The sequence below is a fragment of the Pan troglodytes genome, chromosome 2 (assembly GCF_028858775.2).
Source record: "Pan troglodytes isolate AG18354 chromosome 2, NHGRI_mPanTro3-v2.0_pri, whole genome shotgun sequence".
In the NCBI taxonomy this organism is placed as follows: domain Eukaryota; kingdom Metazoa; phylum Chordata; class Mammalia; order Primates; family Hominidae; genus Pan; species Pan troglodytes.
Genome location: NC_086015.1, coordinates 62,930,933 through 62,951,413, shown reverse-complemented (window position 1 = coordinate 62,951,413; position 20,481 = coordinate 62,930,933). Strand labels below are relative to the sequence as shown.

Genomic DNA, 20,481 nt, shown 5'->3' with positions numbered 1-20,481 from the left:
ATTTGCATCAGTTTATGGCTCATAAAGTGGACTATAGTCACGGACCAAAACCACAAAGGGGAATGAAAAAATTCAGTAATAGAAGTTAAAAAAACATGCTGTAGCAAGTCAATAAAAAATGTGATTAAAATCTGGAGATCGAAGAAGTTTTCAGGGAGGAGCTGGCATTTCAACTCAAACTGTGATAGATGAATATAATTTCAGTTGGCATAATAAAGAGAGAAGGGGCTTTCCAAGGGAAGTGCATAAGCAAAGGCATGAAAATAGAAAAGAATGTCATACATTTAAGTAACAGGAAGCATACTGATATTGTCATTGTGGCAGTCCACTCCAGTGTCCCATGTCATGTCCTCTGGACCCACCTCTGCTATCAGCTGCACTGGACAGTTTGGTGCAAGTTAGTGCAAGTGCACCCTAGAGCCTCCTTTGATGCTGTGGAGGCCCACTTCACCCATGGACCCAAGTTCCAATATACAACTTGGAAATACTGGGGAGTTAAGGCCCCTAAAGGCAGCCCGTAACCCTTGGGGATTGGGAGTCAGTGATTATGTGCTCCCACCTCCCACCCTTCAGGTGGTCCATTCTGTAGGCTGTTCTGTACATTTCTTCAGAAGTCCCAGTGGAATGGAGCCCCTGTGACTTGTAGTGCTGTTGCTGATAGTACATTCTTATATTGCCTTTTCCTCCTTTGTTGTCCTATTCTCCCTGCTCCCTCACTCCTGCTTCATGAGATCACCTCTGAAATAGACTACTTGAACCGTATTTTAAATTCTACTTTTGGAGATGTGCTTCCTAAAGACGCTGCACAACACAGCCAAGTATATGAGACATCTCTAAGGATTGCATTGGCCAACAAACTCACAAGAATTGGAGACCTTACTCAGTATTGAATTTTATAAATATTCTCAAGGATATAAGTCATGAAGTACACATGAAGCAGAAGGAGATCCAGTCCTTTCTAAATGCACATGGCCCAGATTTAATGGGTAAGTTCTCTAAGCAATACCTGAGGGAGAGCTACCAGCCCAAAGAGAGCTTATTTTGGCTACTTCATATATTTATAGCTTATGTGGCATTTTTCAGGGAGCAATGCCCCCATAAGCCCATGGATTCCAGGTTTGTTGACTACAAGCAGTCCTAGACGTATCAGGTATATCCTGCAAAAGGCTTTCCATTAATAACTTTTCCCCTAATACCACTGGTGCATTTGCCAGGGAGTTCGCTCATGTTTACAGGGAGTTTTGGCTGGTCTTATATCTTTTTTTTCTGGAATGCCCTTTAGTAAAGTAAAGTAAATGGTTGCAGGCCTGCTGCTCTCTTTCCTTCCCAGAGGAAGCATGCAACCTTTTAAAAACACTGAGCCAGGTAACTACTAACCTTGGAGTTGTCAGATAGACTTGTAAATAATTTACCATTATTGCTCTTGCCTCATCATTTGAGGCTTTAGTAGGTCTCCTGGCTCTGCTACTTACTATCTATGAGACCTTGAACAAGTTGCTTAATGTCTCTGAGCCTCTCACTACATTGGTAAAATGTAAATATTCATTCCTATTTCAAAGAGTTGTTGGGAGGAATAAATGAGATAACACAGGTAAAATGGTATGCAGGTTCTGGCACATGGTAGGGATTTAGATGTTGCTCTTCCATGTCCCATCCTCTTCTAACTATTTATAATTATATCCTTGATTTCTCCCCTGCTGAGGTCTTCTTGATATCTCATATTAAAACTCCCAGCAACCAATCTTGGCTTTCTTCTGCATTTCTTCTCTTCCTCTTGTACCAATTCGGATGTTCTCTCCTGGAGTCTCGGGTGCTAACCCCCTGGTTTCTGTCCTGCACATTTTTCTTCATGGGGTTTGACAGGAGCAGAGGGTAGCATAGAGGAATGTGGTGACAGGCGATACTGGGGTAGTGGATAAGGGTCAGAATTTGGAGGTCCCTGAATAACAAACAAGACAAGAAACTTGGACTTTATTCCATAGACTATAAGATGCCAAAAAAGAAATTGGAACTTAGGGGTGACATTCAGTCTCCATGGCTGGTCCACATGAAGAATGGACTGAGAGATAAAACACTGGGGGCTGGGTGGGGTGGCCCACGCTGTAATCCCAGCACTTTGGGAGGCCAAGGTGGGCGGATCACCTGAGGTCAGGAGTTCGAGACCAGCCTGGCCAACATAGTGAAACCTGTCTCTACTAAAAATACAAAAAATTAGCTGGGCGTGGTGGCACATGCCTGTAGTCCCAGCTACTTAGGAGACTGAGACACGAGAATCGCTTGAACCTGGGAGGCAGATGTTGCAGTGAGCCGAGATCACGTCACTGCACTCCAGCCTGGGTGACAAAGTGAGACTCCATCTCAAAAAAAAAAAAAAAAAAAAACTTGGGGCAGTTGAGAAACCAGTAGAAACCAGTAGAAGAGGCCATTTCAAGCAACAAATGACCTGAACTTTGTAACTGTAAGAAACCAAAGGAAAAAAATAGATACAAAACCACTAAGAAAGTGACTTTGGGCTGGTCGTGGTGGCTCACGCCTGTAATCCCAGCACTTTGGGAGGTCGAGGTGGGCCGATCACAAGGTCAGGAGACTGAGACCATCCTGGCCAATGTGGTGAAACCTCATCTCTACTAAAAATACAAAAATTAGCTGGGTATGGTGGTATGTGCCTGTAGTCCTAGTTACTCGGGAGGCTGAGGCAGGAGAATCGCTTGAACCAGGGAGGCGGAGGTTGCAGTGAGCCGACATCGCGCCACTGGACTCCAGCCCAGTGACAGAACGAGACTCCGTCTCAGAAAAAAAAAAAAAAAGAAAGTGACTTTGACAGCATGTGGCAGCTAATTGGATTGGTGAAGTTCAGATGCTCATGATGACCAGCAATCAGTGATTCTCAGGAGTCCTCGCTAATAACTGAGAGGATTTGAAGTAAGTATGTGAGGCCTATTGTGAGGTATGAGGTTACCCCCAGGAGCCTGGGAATGAGGAAAATAAGATTAGCCTCCAAAATTTTAATTGTAAGATAATAATCATTGGATCAGAGCTTTTTTTTTACCTATCAAAAGGAAGGATTTATGGATGGAAAGAAGATAATCTCATACACACAAAAGGTAAACATGAACTGTGTCCATTCAAACACAGTGTAGGGTAGACATCTTAGCCATTAGATATTAAATATCTTGTTCCCAGGAGGAAAGATCATTCTACTATGCATGTGTTTATAGGGATCACCTGCCCCAAAAAGAAAGCAAGCATGTAGTTCAGAAGGTGGATACTGGGATTAATTAGATCTGAGTTTAAATCTGCACTCTGCTGAATGTGTAGTTTGGGGAGAGATACCTAGCCTTACTAACTAAGCTTTAGATTCCTCATCTGTAAAATAGATGATAATAATAATAGTAGATATCTTGTAGGGTTTATGGGAGGATTAAATTAGATAAAGTATATAGAGTGCTTAATACGTTGTTGGCATATAGAGAATGTTCAATAATTGATATTTAATAATGATATTTTTGGAAAATGTATGCATCTTACACTGAAGTCTAAGTCAGTCATTTGGATTATATGCTAAGTCAACAAATCCTTCTGATACTTGATAGATTTTTTTTCTTTACATGAATTAACACATTTCAGTAGTTTACACTCCAGTCTTGCTAGCTTGGAGATCATCCTTCTGGAAGGCCTTACACAGGATCATGGATGGAGGCACAAATTTGTAACCTATTGGAAAACTGTATCCAGAATGAAGCAGGAAGAGGTTCTAAAGGAGTGAGAGAGAGGGAGAAGTGAAAGGGGAGTGGTTTTCAGCAGAGAAACAAGTATTATTATCTTAAGAATATAATATGGTTCTGTGGTTCTCACCATACTGTAAACTCTATAAGGACAGAAACCAGGGAATCCTTGGTACTGCTGTATTCGGAGCACTTAGCACGATGTCTATACTAGTCTCTTGGTAAACAGTGAACAAATGAAACTGCTTCAGCCTGGAATAGTAGTCGGCATAGTGTTGCATGACAGAAATGGCAGTGGATTTTAAGTTCAAAGACAGAATGGTAACACTTGTCTCTGCTACTTACTAACTGTATATCCATGGGCTGGTAATTTCTGGAGTCTTATTTTCTCATCTGTAAAATAGAAAATGAATAAAAGTGTTAAAAACAACTATTTAAGAATAGTTACTTCTCTCTGGCTGCCCTTAACGTTTTTTCCTTCATTTCAACCTTGGAGAATCTGAAGATTATGTGTCTTCAGGTTGCTCTTCTCGAGAAGTATCTTTGTGGTGGTCTCTGTATTTCCTGAATTTGAAAGTTGGCATGTCTTGCTAGGTTGGGTAAGTTCTCCTGGATAATATCCTGAAGAGTGTTTTCCTACTTGGTTCCATTCTCCCCATCACTTTCAGGTATACCAATCAAATGTAGGTTTGGTCATTTTACATAGTTCCATCTTTCTTGGAGGCTTTGTTCATTCTCTTTCATTCTTTTTTCTCTAATCTTGTCTTCACGCTTTATTTCATTAAGTTGATCCTCATTTTCTGATATCCTTTCTTCCGCTTGATTGATTCGGCTATTGATACTTGCGTATGCTTCACAACATTCTTGTGCTGTGTTTTTCAGCTCCATCAGGTCATTTATATTCTTTTCTAAACTCGTTATTCTAGTTAGCAATTCCTCTAACTATTTTTAAGGTTCTTAGCTACCTTGCATTGGGTTAAAACATGCTCCTTTAGCTTAGAGTAGTTTGTTATTACCCACCTTCTGAAGCGTACTTCTGTCAAGTCCTCAAACTCATTCTCTGTCCAGTTTTGTTTCCTTGCTGGCGAGGAGTTGTGACCCTTTGGAGTAGAAGAAGTGTTCTGGTTTTTGGAATTTTCAGCCTTTTTGTGCTGGTTTTTCCTCATCTTCGCGGATTTATCTACCTTTGGTCTTCGATGTTAGTGACCTTTGGATGGGGTTTTTGTGTGGACATCCTTTTCATTCATGTTGATTCTATTCCTTTCTGTTTGTTAGTTTTTTGCTAACAGTCAGGCCTCTCTGCTGTAGGTCTGCTGAAGTTTTCTGAAGGTCCACTCCAGACCCTCTTTCCCTGGGTATCATCAGCGGAGGCTGCAGAACAGCAAAGATTCCTGCCTGTTCCTTCCTCTGGAAGCTTCATCCCAGAGGGGCACCTGCCAGATGCCAGGCAGAGCTCTCCTGTATGACGTGTCTATTGACCCCTGCTGGGAGGTGTCTCCCAGTCAGGAGGCACAGGGGTCAGGGACCCACTTGAGGCAGTCTCTCCCTTAGCAGAGCTCGAGCACTGTGCTGAGAGATCTGCTGCTCTCTTCAGAGCCGGCAGGCAGGAACATTTAAGTCTGCTGAAGCTGCACCCACAGCCACCACTTTCCCCAGGTTCTCTGTCCCAAAGAGATGGGAATTTTATCTATAAGTGCCTGACTGGAGCTGCTGCCTATCTTTCAGAGATGCCCTGCCCAGAGAGGAGGAATCTAGAGAAGCCGTCTGGCTACAGCGGCTTTGCGGAGCTGCACTGAGCTCTGCCCAGCTCGAAATTCCTGGTGGCTTTGTTTTCACTGTGAGGGGAAGACTGCTTACTTGAGCCTTAGTAATGGCAGACGCCACTTCCCCCACCAAACTCTAGTGCCCTGGGTTGATTTTAGACTGCTGTGTTCTCAGTGAGAATTTCAAATCAGTGGATCTTAGCTTGCTGGCCTCCATGGGGGTGGGATCCACTGAGCAAGACCACTTGGTTCCCTGGCTTTAACCCCCTTTCCAGGGGAGTGAAGGGTTCTGTCTCACTGGTGTTCCAGGTGCCACTAGGGTATGAAAAAAGACTCCTGCAGCTAGCTCGATGTCTGCCCAAACAGCTGCCCTGTTTTTTGCCTGAAACCCAGGGCCCTGGTGGTGTAGGCACCTGAGGGAATTTCCTGGTTTGTGGGTTGCAAAGACCATGGGAAAAGCATAGTATCTGGGCCAGAATGCACCGTTCCTCATGGCACAGTCCCTCACGGCTTCCTTTGGCTAGGGGAGGGAGTTCCCTGACACCTTGCACTTCCCAGGTGAGGCAACGCCCCACCCTGCTTTGGCTTGCCCTCCATGGGCTGCAACCACTGTCTAACCAGTCCCAGTGAAATGAGCCGGGTACCTCGGTTGGAAATGCAGAAATCACCTGCCTTCTGCATTTATCTCACTGGGAACTGCAGACCGAAACTGTTCCTATTCAGCCATCTGCTGGCACATATCATTTTATTTTTTCTTTTACAGCATAAAAATCTTCAACAAAATACCAGCCCAATTGAAATTTCCTCCAAGAATACAAAGCTCATTTCACATTTGAAGATCAATGAGTATAATTAAATATATAGACAGAATAAAGGTGAAAAACAACAGGATAATTTCAACCAGTATAGAAAAGGCATTTAACAAAATTCTGCAACCTTTCATGATTGAAAAAAGAATGTCTAAAAAAGCAGAATGGAAAACAACATTCTCAGTGTGATAAAGTAAACTACGTCTAACATCATACTTAATAAGGTCATAATGAACACTTTCTCCCTGTGATTGGGAATAAAGCAAGGGTATATATTGTAATGATTTCTATTTAAGATGTGCTGAAGGCCCTAGCCATTGCGGTAATGCAAGAAAAAGAAATGAAAGGGCCAGGCACAGTGGCTCACGTCTGTAATCCCAGCACTTTGGGAGGCCAAGGCGGGCGGATCACGAGGTCAGGAGATCGAGACCACGGTGAAACCCCATCGCTACTAAAAATACAAAAAATTAGCCGAGGGCAGTGGTGGGCGCCTGTAGTCCCAGCTACTCGGGAGGCTGAGGCAGGAGAATGGCGTGAACCCAGGAGGCAGAGCTTGCAGTGAGCCAAGATCACGCCACTGCACTCCAGCCTGGGCCACAGAGCGAGATTCTATCTCAAAAAAAAAGAAGAAGAAATGAAAGTTATAAAGTTGAAAAAGCAGAAGTAAAACAGTCTTTATTCACTCCGGGACATGATTGTTTATGTATAAAATCCTCAGGAATCTACAAAACAACTACTGGAACTCAAGAGTGAATTAAGCAAAGGTCAGAGGAAACAAGTACCATATAGAGAAATCAATTGAATGTCTATATACTAGAACCAAAATGACTGGGAAGTGAAATTTTCTTTTTTTTTTTTTTTTTTTTTTTGAGACGGAGTCTCGCTCTGTCGCCAGGCTGGAGTGCAGTGGCACAATCTCAGCTCACTGCAGCCTCCACCTCCCGGGTTCAAGCGATTCTCCTGCCTCACCCTCCTGAGTAGCTGGGATTATAGGCATGTGCCACTACACCCAGCTAATTTCTGTATTTTTAATATAGACGAGGTTTCACCATGTTGACCAGGATCATCTAAATCTCTTGACCTCGTGATCCACCCGCCTCAGCCTCCCAAAGTGCTGGGATTACAGGCATGAGCCACTGCGCCTGGCCCTGGGAAATGAAATTTTGAAATTCATTTTCAATTGTGTCAGAAGACAAAATACTTAGGAATAAATTTAACAAAAGATGTGCAGGGCTTCTAAAATGAAAACTATAAAACATTAAAAAAGAAATTAAGCAAAGCCTAAATAATTGGAGATACATATCATGTGAGTAGACATGATCAGTATCATTCTCCTGAAATTGATCTATAGATTCAACACAATCCAAGTTAAACTCTCAACACTTCTTTTTAATAGAAAATGATAAATGGATTCTAAAATCTATATGAAAAAGCAAAACCCAAACAAATCTTGAACAAAACTAAAGTTAAAGAGTTTCTTTACCTGGTTTCAAGACTTACTCTAAATCTACAGTAATCAAGATAGTGTATTATTGGTATAAGAATAGACAAATGGATCAATGAAAAAAATGAATCAACAGACAGTCCAGAAATACAACCTCACACACATATATTTATGGTCAACTGATTTTCAACAAAGTACCAGGGCATTTCAGTGAAAAAAGGAGAGTCTTCAATAAATGGTGTTGGGACAATTGTATAAACATACAGAAAGAAAAGAACTCCAACCCCTATGTCATACAACTCACAGAAACTAATTTGGGACGAACTAAATGTAAAAACAAACTATAAAGATGTAGAAGGAAACATAAGAAAGTATTTGTGCAACTTTAGCCTGGGCAGGGATTCTTCAGGACACAGAAAGCACTAGCATAAATAATGGTAAACTGTATTTCATGAAAATTCATCTGCCTTTTGTACAAGAATAGAGGCTCCAGTAGGATAGGAACCTTGTCTTTTTCATCGCTGTCTCCCTGACGTACTCCCAGCAATTTTCCTGGCTCAGTCTTTGTTGAATGTATGAATGAATGAATGAATGTTCCTGTAGTTCCATATGAAGTGATAGTATACTCAATCATTCCTCCATTTGGAGTTTGACTCTTAACTATTTAGATTAAAAATATGTAGTTTGGCTGGGCACAGTGGCTCACGCCTGTAATCCCAACATTTTGGGAGGCCCAGGCGGGCCGATCACCTGAGGTCAGTAGTTCTAGACCAGCTTGGCCAACATGATGAAACCCTGTCTCTACTAAAAATACAAAAATTAGCTGGGCATAATGTCAGGCGCTTGTAATCCCAGCTACTCAGGAGGCTCAGGCAGGAGAATCGCTTGAACCTGGGAGGCGGAGGTTACAGTAAGCCACGATTGCACCATTGCACTCCAGCCTGGGCGACAAGGGCGAGACTCCATCTCAAAAAAAAAAAAAAAAAAAAAATGGGCCGGTCACGGTGACTCACACCTGTAATCCCAGCACTTTGGGAGGGCGAGGCAGGCGGATCACGAGGTCAGGAGATTGAGACCATCCTGACTAACATCGTGAAACCCTGTCTCTACTAAAAATACGAAAAATTAGCCAGGCATGGTGGCGGGTGCCTGTAGTCCCAGCTACTCGGGAGACTGAGGCAGGAGAATGGCGTGAACCCGGGAGGTGGAGCTTGCAGTGAGCCGAGATTGCGCCACTGCACTCCAGCCTGGGTGACAGAGCTAGACTCTGTCTCAAAAAAATAAAAAATAAAAATAAAATTTTAAAAAATGTAGTTTTATTCATGAAAGCACAGTAGCCCTTTAATAAAACTGTGATGGATGAATTTTTGGTTAATGCAGTCCCTCTTTTTGTTCCCTTTTCCTTTCTAGAATCCCAGTAGTCTTTCCTTTTATTTCCTAATGAGAACTTACAGAAGAGACCTAATAGCGTCTCTGATGACATGATTTTCCAAACATATTTGGTCCTGTACCCCATTAGTAAAATATTTGTACATACCTGCCATATAGGGGCATTTATTTAGAAAATATATAAATATGTTACTATACTACTGTATAATGAGACATGCACAAAAATAACATTTTAAGGGGATGAGGTGAAAGTTCTAATGTTTTCTTCCTGCACTTCAGTGGATTGTTGTATATCACTCCTCCTCCCCATGTGTTCATCCCACTTTGAAGACATTGCCTTAGGGTAAATGTGATACTATGTTTACATATATGTATATACATCAGGGTATAATACTGCCATAGTGTTAATACTTCGGCATTTTAAACCTTAGCTCTGACTATGGATTGAAAGACGTTGTATTTTAAATGAATTTATGATATCATTTAGTGCAAGTAGAGTGGAATTTTTAGGTCTGGAGCATACTCTGAAATCATCTTACCTAATTTTTACTGTATTTATTCTTAACATTGTTTAATGATAGTTTTTTTCACTGAAAGATATGTAGAGTAGTTTAGAGAGGAGCAATACTGAGATTAGAAAAGTGGGAAGGAGGGGGAACGGAAGTGCTGTAGAAAAGACAATGCCAATTTTAAAAACAGTTAATTACACTATAAATATTGACAATGATGCGTTTGAATGAAATGTTGTCTTCTTGGGGATTACTAAATATAGAAAATTAGCAGTGTAATGTGTCTAAACAAAGTTTTTCCCTAATAACGGGGAAAAATCATTCTCAAATAAAAAGACAGTTTTTAAAGAAGCATCAATTCTATAATATAGCAGCGTGAGACAGGTTTGGAGATTTTAAGCCTGCTGTGTTACCTCTGAGACCTAAAGGAAGGAGAACATAAAAATGAGCCTCTATCAATTTGAAGCAAACCTAATCTTTGTGATCATGGCTGTGGTCTAAATCTATTAAAGATGTTCAGATTCAGTGTCCTTGGTATCACTGTGGGTTGACCTGAATAGTGAGCGATAAAGTTGTGTATTATAATTCTGGTTGGAAGATATGTGCTTAGGAAGTGAAACCGACAGCCAGGGTTTTGTGTCTGTCTCTAAGCAGACTAAGAGCCTATACAAAATGACAGATGCATTTTTAGGGAAAGAAACCCATAATGTTTTCCTATTTAGTAGGTGACAGTATGTCCCAAGATAACACAAGCTTAAGGGGCTGGAACAAGTATGGTTATTAAAGGCTAACAGTTTCTCAGTTCATCCAAATTGAATTCTTTCATAGGCTGGAGGACTGTGGAAATCTAGTGTAGAGTACTGAAATAAATTAGCATATTAAGTGAATTTATACATTCAGGCTTCTGAGCACTTTGAATTTAAGAAAGAAATTTTATTACTTCTTGAAAGAAGAAGGCAATTCTTAAATTCTGTGTTTGATCTTCCTGTTGAAAAGGGTCTGTATGATAAATTATATCATTTTGATGATTATCCAAAGAAGTGGTTATTAAATTGATGGGAATCTTTCTGTCTTCTCTCCTCCATGTTTTCAGAATTACTGATTTAGGGAACATCAAAAGAAGATTATATTTATCAACGGTCCATAAGGAACTATCCTCCACCCCTCTTCATGCAAAAATTCCACTCTTCATGATCAAACGTAAAATTGTAAGTATCACATGAATGTTGCCTAAAATATTAAATTCAATTCAACAAATATTACTTATGGGCTGACTCCATATGTGAGGTACTTTGTTAAGTACGATGGTGGTATAAAAAATGAATAAAATTCATGGCCTTCCTTCCCCTCTCTTGAAAGAGCTTAACATCTAAGTGGAATAACGTAATTATTTGAACATCTATAAAATCACCAAAACTGTGTTACAAAGCACAGTGGAGAGAGAAAGTGCTATTGGCAATGTGAAAGGGAAAGGAATCCATCTGACTGGGGATGGGGGAAGGCTTTCTGAAGGAGATAGCACTTAGAGTGGACTTGGGAGAACTCTAAGATTTCAACAGGGAGAGATAGGAAGCCAGGCATTCCAGCAAAAGCAACAGCATGGGCAGAAGCGTGGAGGCTGGAAAGAGGTAACCTCCGGAGAACAGTGAACAATTAATCTTGTTGCCAGATTGAAAAAGAGCCCTAAGGAAACATTGGTCTGACAGTACAAGAGCCTGATATGGGTTCAGACATTTTAAGTACGTTGTATAACTTCTGAAGGGCCTGATTTTTCTCACAAGTCGTTCTCAAACTTCAGTCATTTCAATATTACACTCAGTACCCTGTTTGTGTACTACCCATTCTGGTATGCACTTGATACTTTCCTTTAAATCAACACTATCTCTCTTTTTTTTTTGGCTTAAATTTAATTTTTTTTAATTTTGTTATTATTATACTTTAAGTTTTAGGGTACATGTGCACAATGTGCAGGTTAGTTACATATGTTTACATGTGCCATGCTGGTGTGCTGCACCCAGTAACTCGTCATTTAGCATTAGGTATATCTCCTAAAGCTATCCCTCCCCCCTCCCCCCACCCCACAACAGTCCCCAGAGTGTGATGTTCCCCTTCCTGTGTCCATGTGTTCTCATTGTTCAATTCCCACCTATGCGGGAGAACATGCGGTGTTTGGTTTTCCGTCCTTGCGATAGTTTACTGAGAATGATGGTTTCCAGCTTCATCCATGTCCCTACAAATGACATGAACTCTTCATTTTTTATGGCTGCATAGTATTCCATGGTGTATATGTGCCACATTTTCTTAATCCAGTCTATCATTGTTGGACATTTCGCTTGGTTCCAAGTCTTTGCTATTGTGAATAGTGCCGCAATAAACATACGTGTGCATGTGTCTTTATAGCGGCATGATTTCTAACCCTTTGGGTATATACCCAGTAATGGGATGGCTGGGTCAGATGGTATTTCTAGTTCTAGATCCCTGAGGAATCGCCACACTGACTTCCACAATGGTTGAACTAGTTTACAGTCCCACCAACAGTGTAAAAGTGTTCCTATTTCTCCACATCCTCTCCAGCACCTGCTGTTTCCTGACTTTTTAATGATTGCCATTCTAAATGGTGTGAGATGGTATCTCATTGTGGTTTTGATTTGCATTTCTCTGATGGCCAGTGATGGTGAGCATTTTTTCATGTGTCTTTTGGCTGCATAAATGTCTTCTTTTGAGAAGTGTCTGTTCATGTCCTTCGCCCACTTTTTGATGGGGTTGTTTGTTTTTTTCTTGTAAATTTGTTTGAGTTCTTTGTAGATTCTGGATATTAGCCCTTTGTCAGATAAGTAGGTTGTGAAAATTTTCTCCCATTTTGTAGGTTGCCTGTTCACTCTGATGGTAGATTCTTTTGCTGTGCAGAAGCTCTTCAGTTTAATTAGATCCCATTTGTCAATTTTGGCTTTTGTTGCCATTGCTTTTGGTGTTTTAGACATGAAGTCCTTGCCCATGCCTATGTCCTGAATGGTAATGCCTAGGTTTTCTTCTAGGGTTTTTATGGTTTTAGGTCTAACGTTTAAGTCTTTAATCCATCTTGAATTACTTTTTGTATAAGGTGTAAGGAAGAGATCCAGTTTCAGCTTTCTACATATGGCTATCCAGTTTTCCCAGCACCATTTATTAAATAGGGAATCCTTTCCCCATTGCTTGTTTTTCTCAGGTTTGTCAAAAGATCAGATAGTTGTAGATATGCGGCATTATTTCTGAGGGCTCTGTTCTGTTCCATTGATCTATATCTCTGTTTTGGTACCAGTACCATGCTGTTTTGGTTACTGTAGCCTTGTAGTATAGTTTGAAGTCAGGTAGCGTGATACCTCCAGCTTTGTTCTTTTGGCTTAGGATTGACTTGGCGATGTGGGCTCTTTTTTGGTTCCATATGAACTTTAAAGTAGTTTTTTCCAATTCTGTGAAGAAAGTCATTGGTAGCTTGATGGGGATGGCATTCAATCTATAAATTACCTTGGGCAGTATGGCCATTTTCACAATATTGATTCTTCCTACCCATGAGCATGGAATGTTCTTCCATTTGTTTGTATCCTCTTTCATTTCCTTGAGCAGTGGTTTGTAGTTCTCCTTGAAGAGGTCCTTCACATCCCTTGTAAGTTGGATTCCTAGGTATTTTCTTCTCTTTGAAGCAATTGTGAATGGGAGTTCACTCATGATTTGGCTCTCCGATTGTCTGTTATTGGTGTATAAGAATGCTTGTGATTTTTGCACATTGATTTTGTATCCTGAGACTTTGCTGAAGTTGCTTATCAGCTTAAGGAGATTTTGGGCTGAGACAATGGGGTTTTCTAGATATACAATCATGTCATCTGCAAACAGGGACAATTTGATTTCCTCTTTTCCTGATGGAATACCCCTTATTTCCTTCTCCTGCCTAATTGCTCTGGCCAGAACTTCCAACACTATGTTGAATAGGAGTGGTGAGAGAGGGCATCCCTGTCTTGTGCCAGTTTTCAAAGGGAGTGCTTCCAGTTTTTGCCCATTCAGTATGACATTGGCTGTGGGTTTGTCATAGATAGCTCTTATTATTTTCAGATATGTCCCATCAATACCTAATTTATTGAGAGTTTTTAGCATGAAGGGCTGTTGAATTTTGTCAAAGGCCTTTTCTGCATCTATTGAAATAATCATGTGGTTTTTGTCTTTGGTTCTGTCTATATGCTGGATTACATTTATTGATTTGCATATATTGGACCAGCCTTGTATCCCAGGGATGAAGCCCACTTGATCATGGTGGATAAGCTTTTTGATGTGCTGCTGGATTTGGTTTGCCAGTATTTTATTGAGGATTTTTGCATCAATGTTCATCAAGGATATTGGTCTAAAATTCTCTTTTTTGGTTGTGTCTCTGCCCAGCTTTGGTATCAGGATGATGCTGGCCTCATAAAATGAGTTAGGGAGGATTCCTTCTTTTTCTGTTGATTGGAATAGTTTCAGAAGGAATGGTACCAGCTCCTCCTTGTACCTCTGCTAGAATTCGGCTGTGAGTCCATCTGGTCCTGGACTCTTTTTGGTTGGTAAGCTATTGATTATTGCCACAATTTCAGAGCCTGTTATTGTTCTATTCAGAGATTCAGCTTCTTCCTGGTTTAGTCTTGGGAGGGTATATGTGTCGAGGAATGTATCCATTTCTTCTAAATTTTCTAGTTTATTTACATAGAGGTGTTTGTAGTATTCTCTGATGGTAGTTTGTATTTCTGTGGGATCGGTGGTGATATCCCCTTTATCATTTTTTATTCCACCTATTTGATTCTTCTCTCTTTTCTTCTTTATTAGTCTCGCTAACGTTCTATCAATTTTGTTGATCCTTTCAAAAAACCAGCTCCTGGATTCATTAATTTTTTGAAGGGTTTTTTGTGTCTCTATTTCCTTCAGTTCTGCTCTGATTTTAGTTATTTCTCGCCTTCTGCTAGCTTTTGAATGTGTTTGCTCTTGCTTTTCTAGTTCTTTTAATTGTGATGTTAGGGTGTCAATTTTGGATCTTTCCTGCTTTCTCTTGTGGGCATTTAGTGCTATAAATTTCCCTCTACACACTGCTTTGAATGTGTCCCAGAGATTCTGGTATGTTGTGTCTTTGTTCTCTTTGGTTTCAAAGAACATCTTTATTTCTGCCTTCATTTCATTATGTACCCAGTAGTCATTCAGGAGCAGGTTGTTCAGTTTCCATGTAGTTGAGTGGTTTTGAGTGAGTTTCTTAATCCTGAGTTCTGGTTTGATTTCACTGTGGTCTGAGAGACAGTTTGTTATAATTTCTATTCTTTTACATTTGCTGACGAGAGCTTTACTTCCAACTATGTGGTCCATTTTGGAATAGGTGTGGTGTGGTGCTGAAAAGAATGTGTATTCTGTTGATTTGGGGTGGAGAGTTCTGTAGATGTCTATTAGGTCCACTTGCTGCAGAGCTGAGTTCAATTCCTGGGTATCCTTGTTAACTTTCTGTCTCATTGATCTGTCTAATGTTGACAGTGGGGTGTTAAAGTCTCCCATTATTATTGTGTGGGAGTCTAAGTCTCTTTGTAGGTCACTCAGGACTTGCTTTATGAATCTGGGTGCTCCTGTATTGGGTGCATATATATTTAGGTTAGTTAGCTCTTCTTGTTGAATTGATCCCTTTACCATTATGTAATGGCCTTCTTTGTCTCTTTTGATCTTTGTTGGTTTAAAGTCTGTTTTATCAGAGACTAGGATTGCAACCCCTGCCTTTTCTTGTTTTCCATTTTCTTGGTAGATCTTCCTCCATCCTTTTATTTTGAGCCTATGTGTGTCTCTGCACGTGAGATGGGTTTCCTGAATACAGCACACTGATGAGTCTTGTCTCTATCCAATTTGCCAGTCTGTGTTTTTTAATTGGAGCATTTAGTCCATTTACATTTAAAGTTGATATTGTTATGTCTGAATTTGAGCCTGTCATTATGATGTTAGCTGGGTATTTTGCTCATTAGTTGATGCAGTTTCTTCCTAGCCTCGATGGTCTTTACAATTTGGCATGATTTTGCAGTGGCTGGTACCGGTTGTTCCTTTCCATGTTTAGTGCTTCCTTCAGGAGCTCTTTTAGGGCAGGCCTGGTGGTGACAAAATGTCTCAGCATTTGCTTGTCTGTAAAGGATTTTATTTCTCCTTCAGTTATGAAGCTTAGTTTGGCTGGATATGAAATTCTGGGTTGAAAATTCGTTTCTTTAAGAATGTTGAATATTGGCCCCCACTCTCTTCTGGCTTGTAGAGTTTCTGCCGAGAGATCAGCTGTTAGTCTGATGGGCTTCCCTTTGTAGGTAACCCGACCTTTCTCTCTGGCTGCCCTTAACATTTTTTCCTTCATTTCAACTTTGGTGAATCTGACAATTATGTGTCTTGGAGTTGCTCTTCTCGAGGAGTATCTTTGTGGCATTCTCTGTATTTCCTGAATCTGAATGTTGGCCTGCCTTGCTCGATTGGGGAAGTTCTCCTGGATAATATCCTGCAGAGTGTTTTCCAACTTGGTTCCATTCTCCCCGTCACTTTCAGGTACACCAATCAAACGTAGATTTGGTCTTTTCACATAGTCCCATATTTCTTGGAGGCTTTGTTCGTTTCTTTTTATTCTTTTTTCTCTAAACTTCCCTACTCACTTCATTTCATTCATTTCATCTTCCATCACTGATACCCTTTCTTCCAGTTGATCGCATGGGCTCCTGAGGCTTCTGCATTCTTCACGTAGTTCTCAAGCCTTGGCTTTCACCTCCATCAGCTCCTTTAAGCACTTCTCTGTATTGGTTATTCTAGTTATACATTCGTCTAAATTTTTTTCCAAGTTTTTAACTTCTTTGCCTTTGGTTTGAATTTCCTCCTGTAGCTCAGAGTAGTTTGATCGTCTGAAGCCTTCTTCTCTCAACTCGTCAAAGTCATTCTCCGTCCAACTTTGTTCCGTTGCTGGTGAGGAACTGCATTCCTTTGGAGGAGGAGAGGTGCTCTGCTTTTTAGAGTTTCCAGTCTTTGTGCTCTGTTTTTTCCCCATCTTTGTGGTTTTATCTACTTTTGGTCTTTGATGATGGTGATGTACAGATGGGTTTTTGGTGTCGATGTCCTTTCAGTTTGTTAGTTTTCCTTCTAACAGACAGGAGCCTCAGCTGCAGGTCCATTGGAGTTTGCTAGAAGTCCACTCCAGACCCTGTTTGCCTGGGTATCCGCAGCGGTGGCTGTAGAACAGCGGATTTTCATGAACCGTGAATGCTGCTGTCTGATCGTTCCTCTGGAAGTTTTGTCTCAGAGGAGTACCCGGCCGTGTGAGGTGTCAGTCTGCCCCTACTGGGGGGTGCCTCCCAGTTAGGCTGCTTGGGGGTCAGGGGTCAGGGACCCACTTGAGGAGGCAGTCTGCCCGTTCTCAGATCTCCAGCTGTGTGCTGGGAGAACCACTGCTCTCTTCAAAGCTGTCAGACAGGGACATTTAAGTCTGCAGAGGTTACTGCTGTCTTTTTGTTTGTCTGTGCCCTGCCCCCAGAGGTGGAGCCTACAGAGGCAGGCAGGCCTCCTTGAGTTGTGGTGGGCTCCACCCAGTTCGAGCTTCCAGGCTGCTTTGTTTACCTAAGCAAGCCTGGGCAATGGCGGGCACCCCTCCCCCAGCCTCGCTGCCACCTTGCAGTTTGATCTCAGACTGCTGTGCTAGCAGTCAGTGAGACTCCGTGGGCGTAGGACCCTCCGAGCCAGGTGCATGATATAATCTCCTGGTGCGCCGTTTTTTAAGCCCGTCGGAAAAGCGCAGTATTCGGGTGGGAGTGACCCAATTTTCCAGGTGCCGTCTGTCACCCCTTTCTTTGACTAGGAAAGGGAACTCCCTGACCCCTTGTGCTTCCCAAGTGAGGCAATGCCTCGCCCTGCTTCGGCTCGCTCACAGTGCGCTGCACCCACTGTCCTGCGCCCACTGTCTGACACTCCCTAGTGAGATGAACCCGGTACCTCAGGTGGAAATGCAGAAATCACCCGTCTTCTGTGTCGCTCACGCTGGGAGCTGTAGACCGGAGCTGTTCCTATTCGGCCATCTTGGCTGCCAGTCCTGCTTAAATTTAATTTAAAAGAAAACTTTATACCACTTTTATAAGTGGAAAACCAGTGTAATTTTCCCAAAATACAACATAAAAATAAACATACTGAAAACAAAACAAAATTTTGAAGTCTAACTGGGTACTGTTTCTTGTTTAAGGCTCTGTCCTGAGGGCTGCTGTTTGTTAAAAGGAGTTTATCAAGGATTAGATACATGTTCAGCTATTCTCCCTGTCATAGTTAGGACTGAAGGAAAACTGACAAAGGGACATTTTTATTCTGGGATCCAGAGTTATTTAATACCACACCCATGTGCCATCTAAAATCATTTCCCAAATGGTACATGTTCCACTCTTTGGGAACTACTGTGGTAGATTTGAAAAGGAAGCCATTAAAGCTTTTGGGCTAGAGAAGGACCACACAGTCAGTTCTGTGCTTTGGGAAGATTAATCTGATAGTAATATTTGCAATGATTTGGAGGGTGTAGAAATTGGAAGTGAGGAAGTTTTTTGCAGTCATCTAGATTAGGGTTAGTGAGGACTGTGGGGGCAGTCGGGGGAGCAGTGGAGGAATGGATGTGAAGCAACATCAGAAACTTAAAGTCAGATGAGCTAAGACATGTATGTAAACAGACCTTTTCCATACAATGTGGTACATTCTGTGAGAGCAAGAATCAGAATGAACTACAGAGTAAAAGGAGCGTGGTCAGAGAAGGCCCTCTGAAGAAGTGGGTGCCTGAGCTTGGCCTTGAAAGACAGGAAGGCATTAACCAGTTGAAGAAGGGGAGAGTAGTGCTCCTGGAAGAGAACAAGCAGCATTAAGGGTAGCTGTGTGGTGTGCAGACAAACCCAGTGATCTAGTGTTGCTGAAGAGAACCAAGGAGGTTCCAACAAGGGAGAACAGTTGAGATTGGAAAGTATTTAGGGAGTGTGGCAATCATAAGTAACTTCAATAAGAAGTTCTGGTATATCAGGAAAGAGACAGGGCCATGAGCTAAGAGAATGGAAAGTGGCAGCATGGAGTGCATACTGACCATTTCTTTCAGTAGGCAGATCCACTGGGCTTGCTGTTCATGTAGACATAAGTAAAGAATGGGAATTAAATATAACTTTGGAGATTGGCAGCCCTGTAATAAAAATGAGCTTGATTATGGAATAAATGGATGGTTTCTGTTTGCAGTAGAAGTTTTAAAAATTCATTTAATATTAAATATCCATAAATGCTTGAACATTAAATGTGAAGGCTCCAGTTATTGAAGTTAAACCATTTAAGACATTTAGGGAAATGCCTTACAAATAAAATTGTATTCATCATTTTATGTTTAGGTATTGATTTCCTTATTCATGTAAGATTCTTCAGAGTTCAGTGTTAGGTGGTTTCTAAGAGTTAAAGCCCATGTGAGACAAATACAATATTCAGTGTGTAGTTAATAAATCAAATTTGTCACTACCTTGCTTTTGTGAGTTCAGTCACCCTTGTCAGTTAACTAACTCTGAAGTCTAGATATTTCATCAAAGTCTGAGTATTATGTATGTGGCTGTAACCCACACACATAGTGTACATTCATGAAAATCCAGTATTTGAAAATAAAATGCCATCTTTCCATTATAAGTAAACCACACAAGTATCTTGATGAGATAGGAAGTGAACTTGACTGAAAGGTCTTTCATATTCGATAAATGAGTTTTTCAGATGAATGTGTGTTATGTGTTTACAGTGCTGGGTGTGTAATGACATAAACAATGTAGTATTTAAACTATAAAGAAAGGAGCTATAATAGGTACTGTGGAGCAAAGTTTCCTAATCCTTTTCAATTCATCTGTCTTCCTCATGTTTCTACCCCTGGGCAAGTGGCTCAGTAGAGAATATAAAAAAAAGGAGATATAGGCAAGAAAGATAAATATGGCTGTTAAAAAATTAGTGATATGAAGAAATCATATTAGTGACTACCCTAGGTGACTTCAGCTCATGTTATGCTAAATTTTAAAAAGCAAAACAGTCATAGCACATCTAGAACTTTCCTTCTGAATATGGGTAAATCTAGAAAAAAATTGAAGCAGTCTAAACAATAAGAAACAGATAGGGCATTTGTTTCCGTAGTGTTCTCCTCAGGCCCATATGCCAATGCAGTGAGATCATCAAGTCATAATTACTCATAATATGTTCTAATTACTCTATATTTTATTACATATATAACATATAAATAGTATGTAGGGGTTAAGAATGTAGAATCTGGATTCTGATACTTACTAGTTTTGTGAGCCTGTGCAAAGTTACTGTATCATTTTCCTCATCTATAAAATGCAGTTACCTGAAGTATACACACCATTAAGGTTGTTGTGGGGATTTACATGAATTAATAAGCATAAAGCTCTTAGAACAGTGCCTGGCATAGAGTAAGTCCTAGATAAGGATTATAAGTCCTGTCTGATCTATAGATGCTACTTCTTCCAGGAAGCGCACTATGGTTTTCCCTCTGCAGAGTAGATATTTTGGGCATAGCTCATCATTGCCATTCACAATTTCATAACCCTCATAATACCTCTCCACCTTGCACTTTAACAATCTATTTACTTGTCTGTTTTCCCCAGTAGACTACAAGCATATCTTATTTTCCCAGTAGACAAGTGTATCATCTCCAGTCCCTATTAGTGCATGGCATATAGTAAGTGATCAATAAATGTTTATTGAACAAATTGACAAATCTTAATGTATCTCCTGACATAGGAGAAAAAAAAATGAGTTTATCATGGTCAAATTATATAAGCTTTCTAAATG

General features: G+C 40.8%; 1 protein-coding gene across 49 annotated transcripts in view; it reads left to right on the top strand.

Annotated features, from left to right (window-relative positions):
- Positions 1 to 20,481, top strand: part of CFAP20DC (CFAP20 domain containing) — a 304,345-nt gene that overhangs the window by 101,535 nt on the left and 182,329 nt on the right. For all 49 annotated transcript variants that reach the window (XM_054682027.2, XM_054682023.2, XM_063805987.1 and 46 more), the window contains one exon: positions 10,733 to 10,847. In XM_054682027.2, the coding sequence (XP_054538002.1) occupies positions 10,733 to 10,847 (115 nt within the window). The remainder of the gene's footprint in view (positions 1 to 10,732; positions 10,848 to 20,481) is intronic.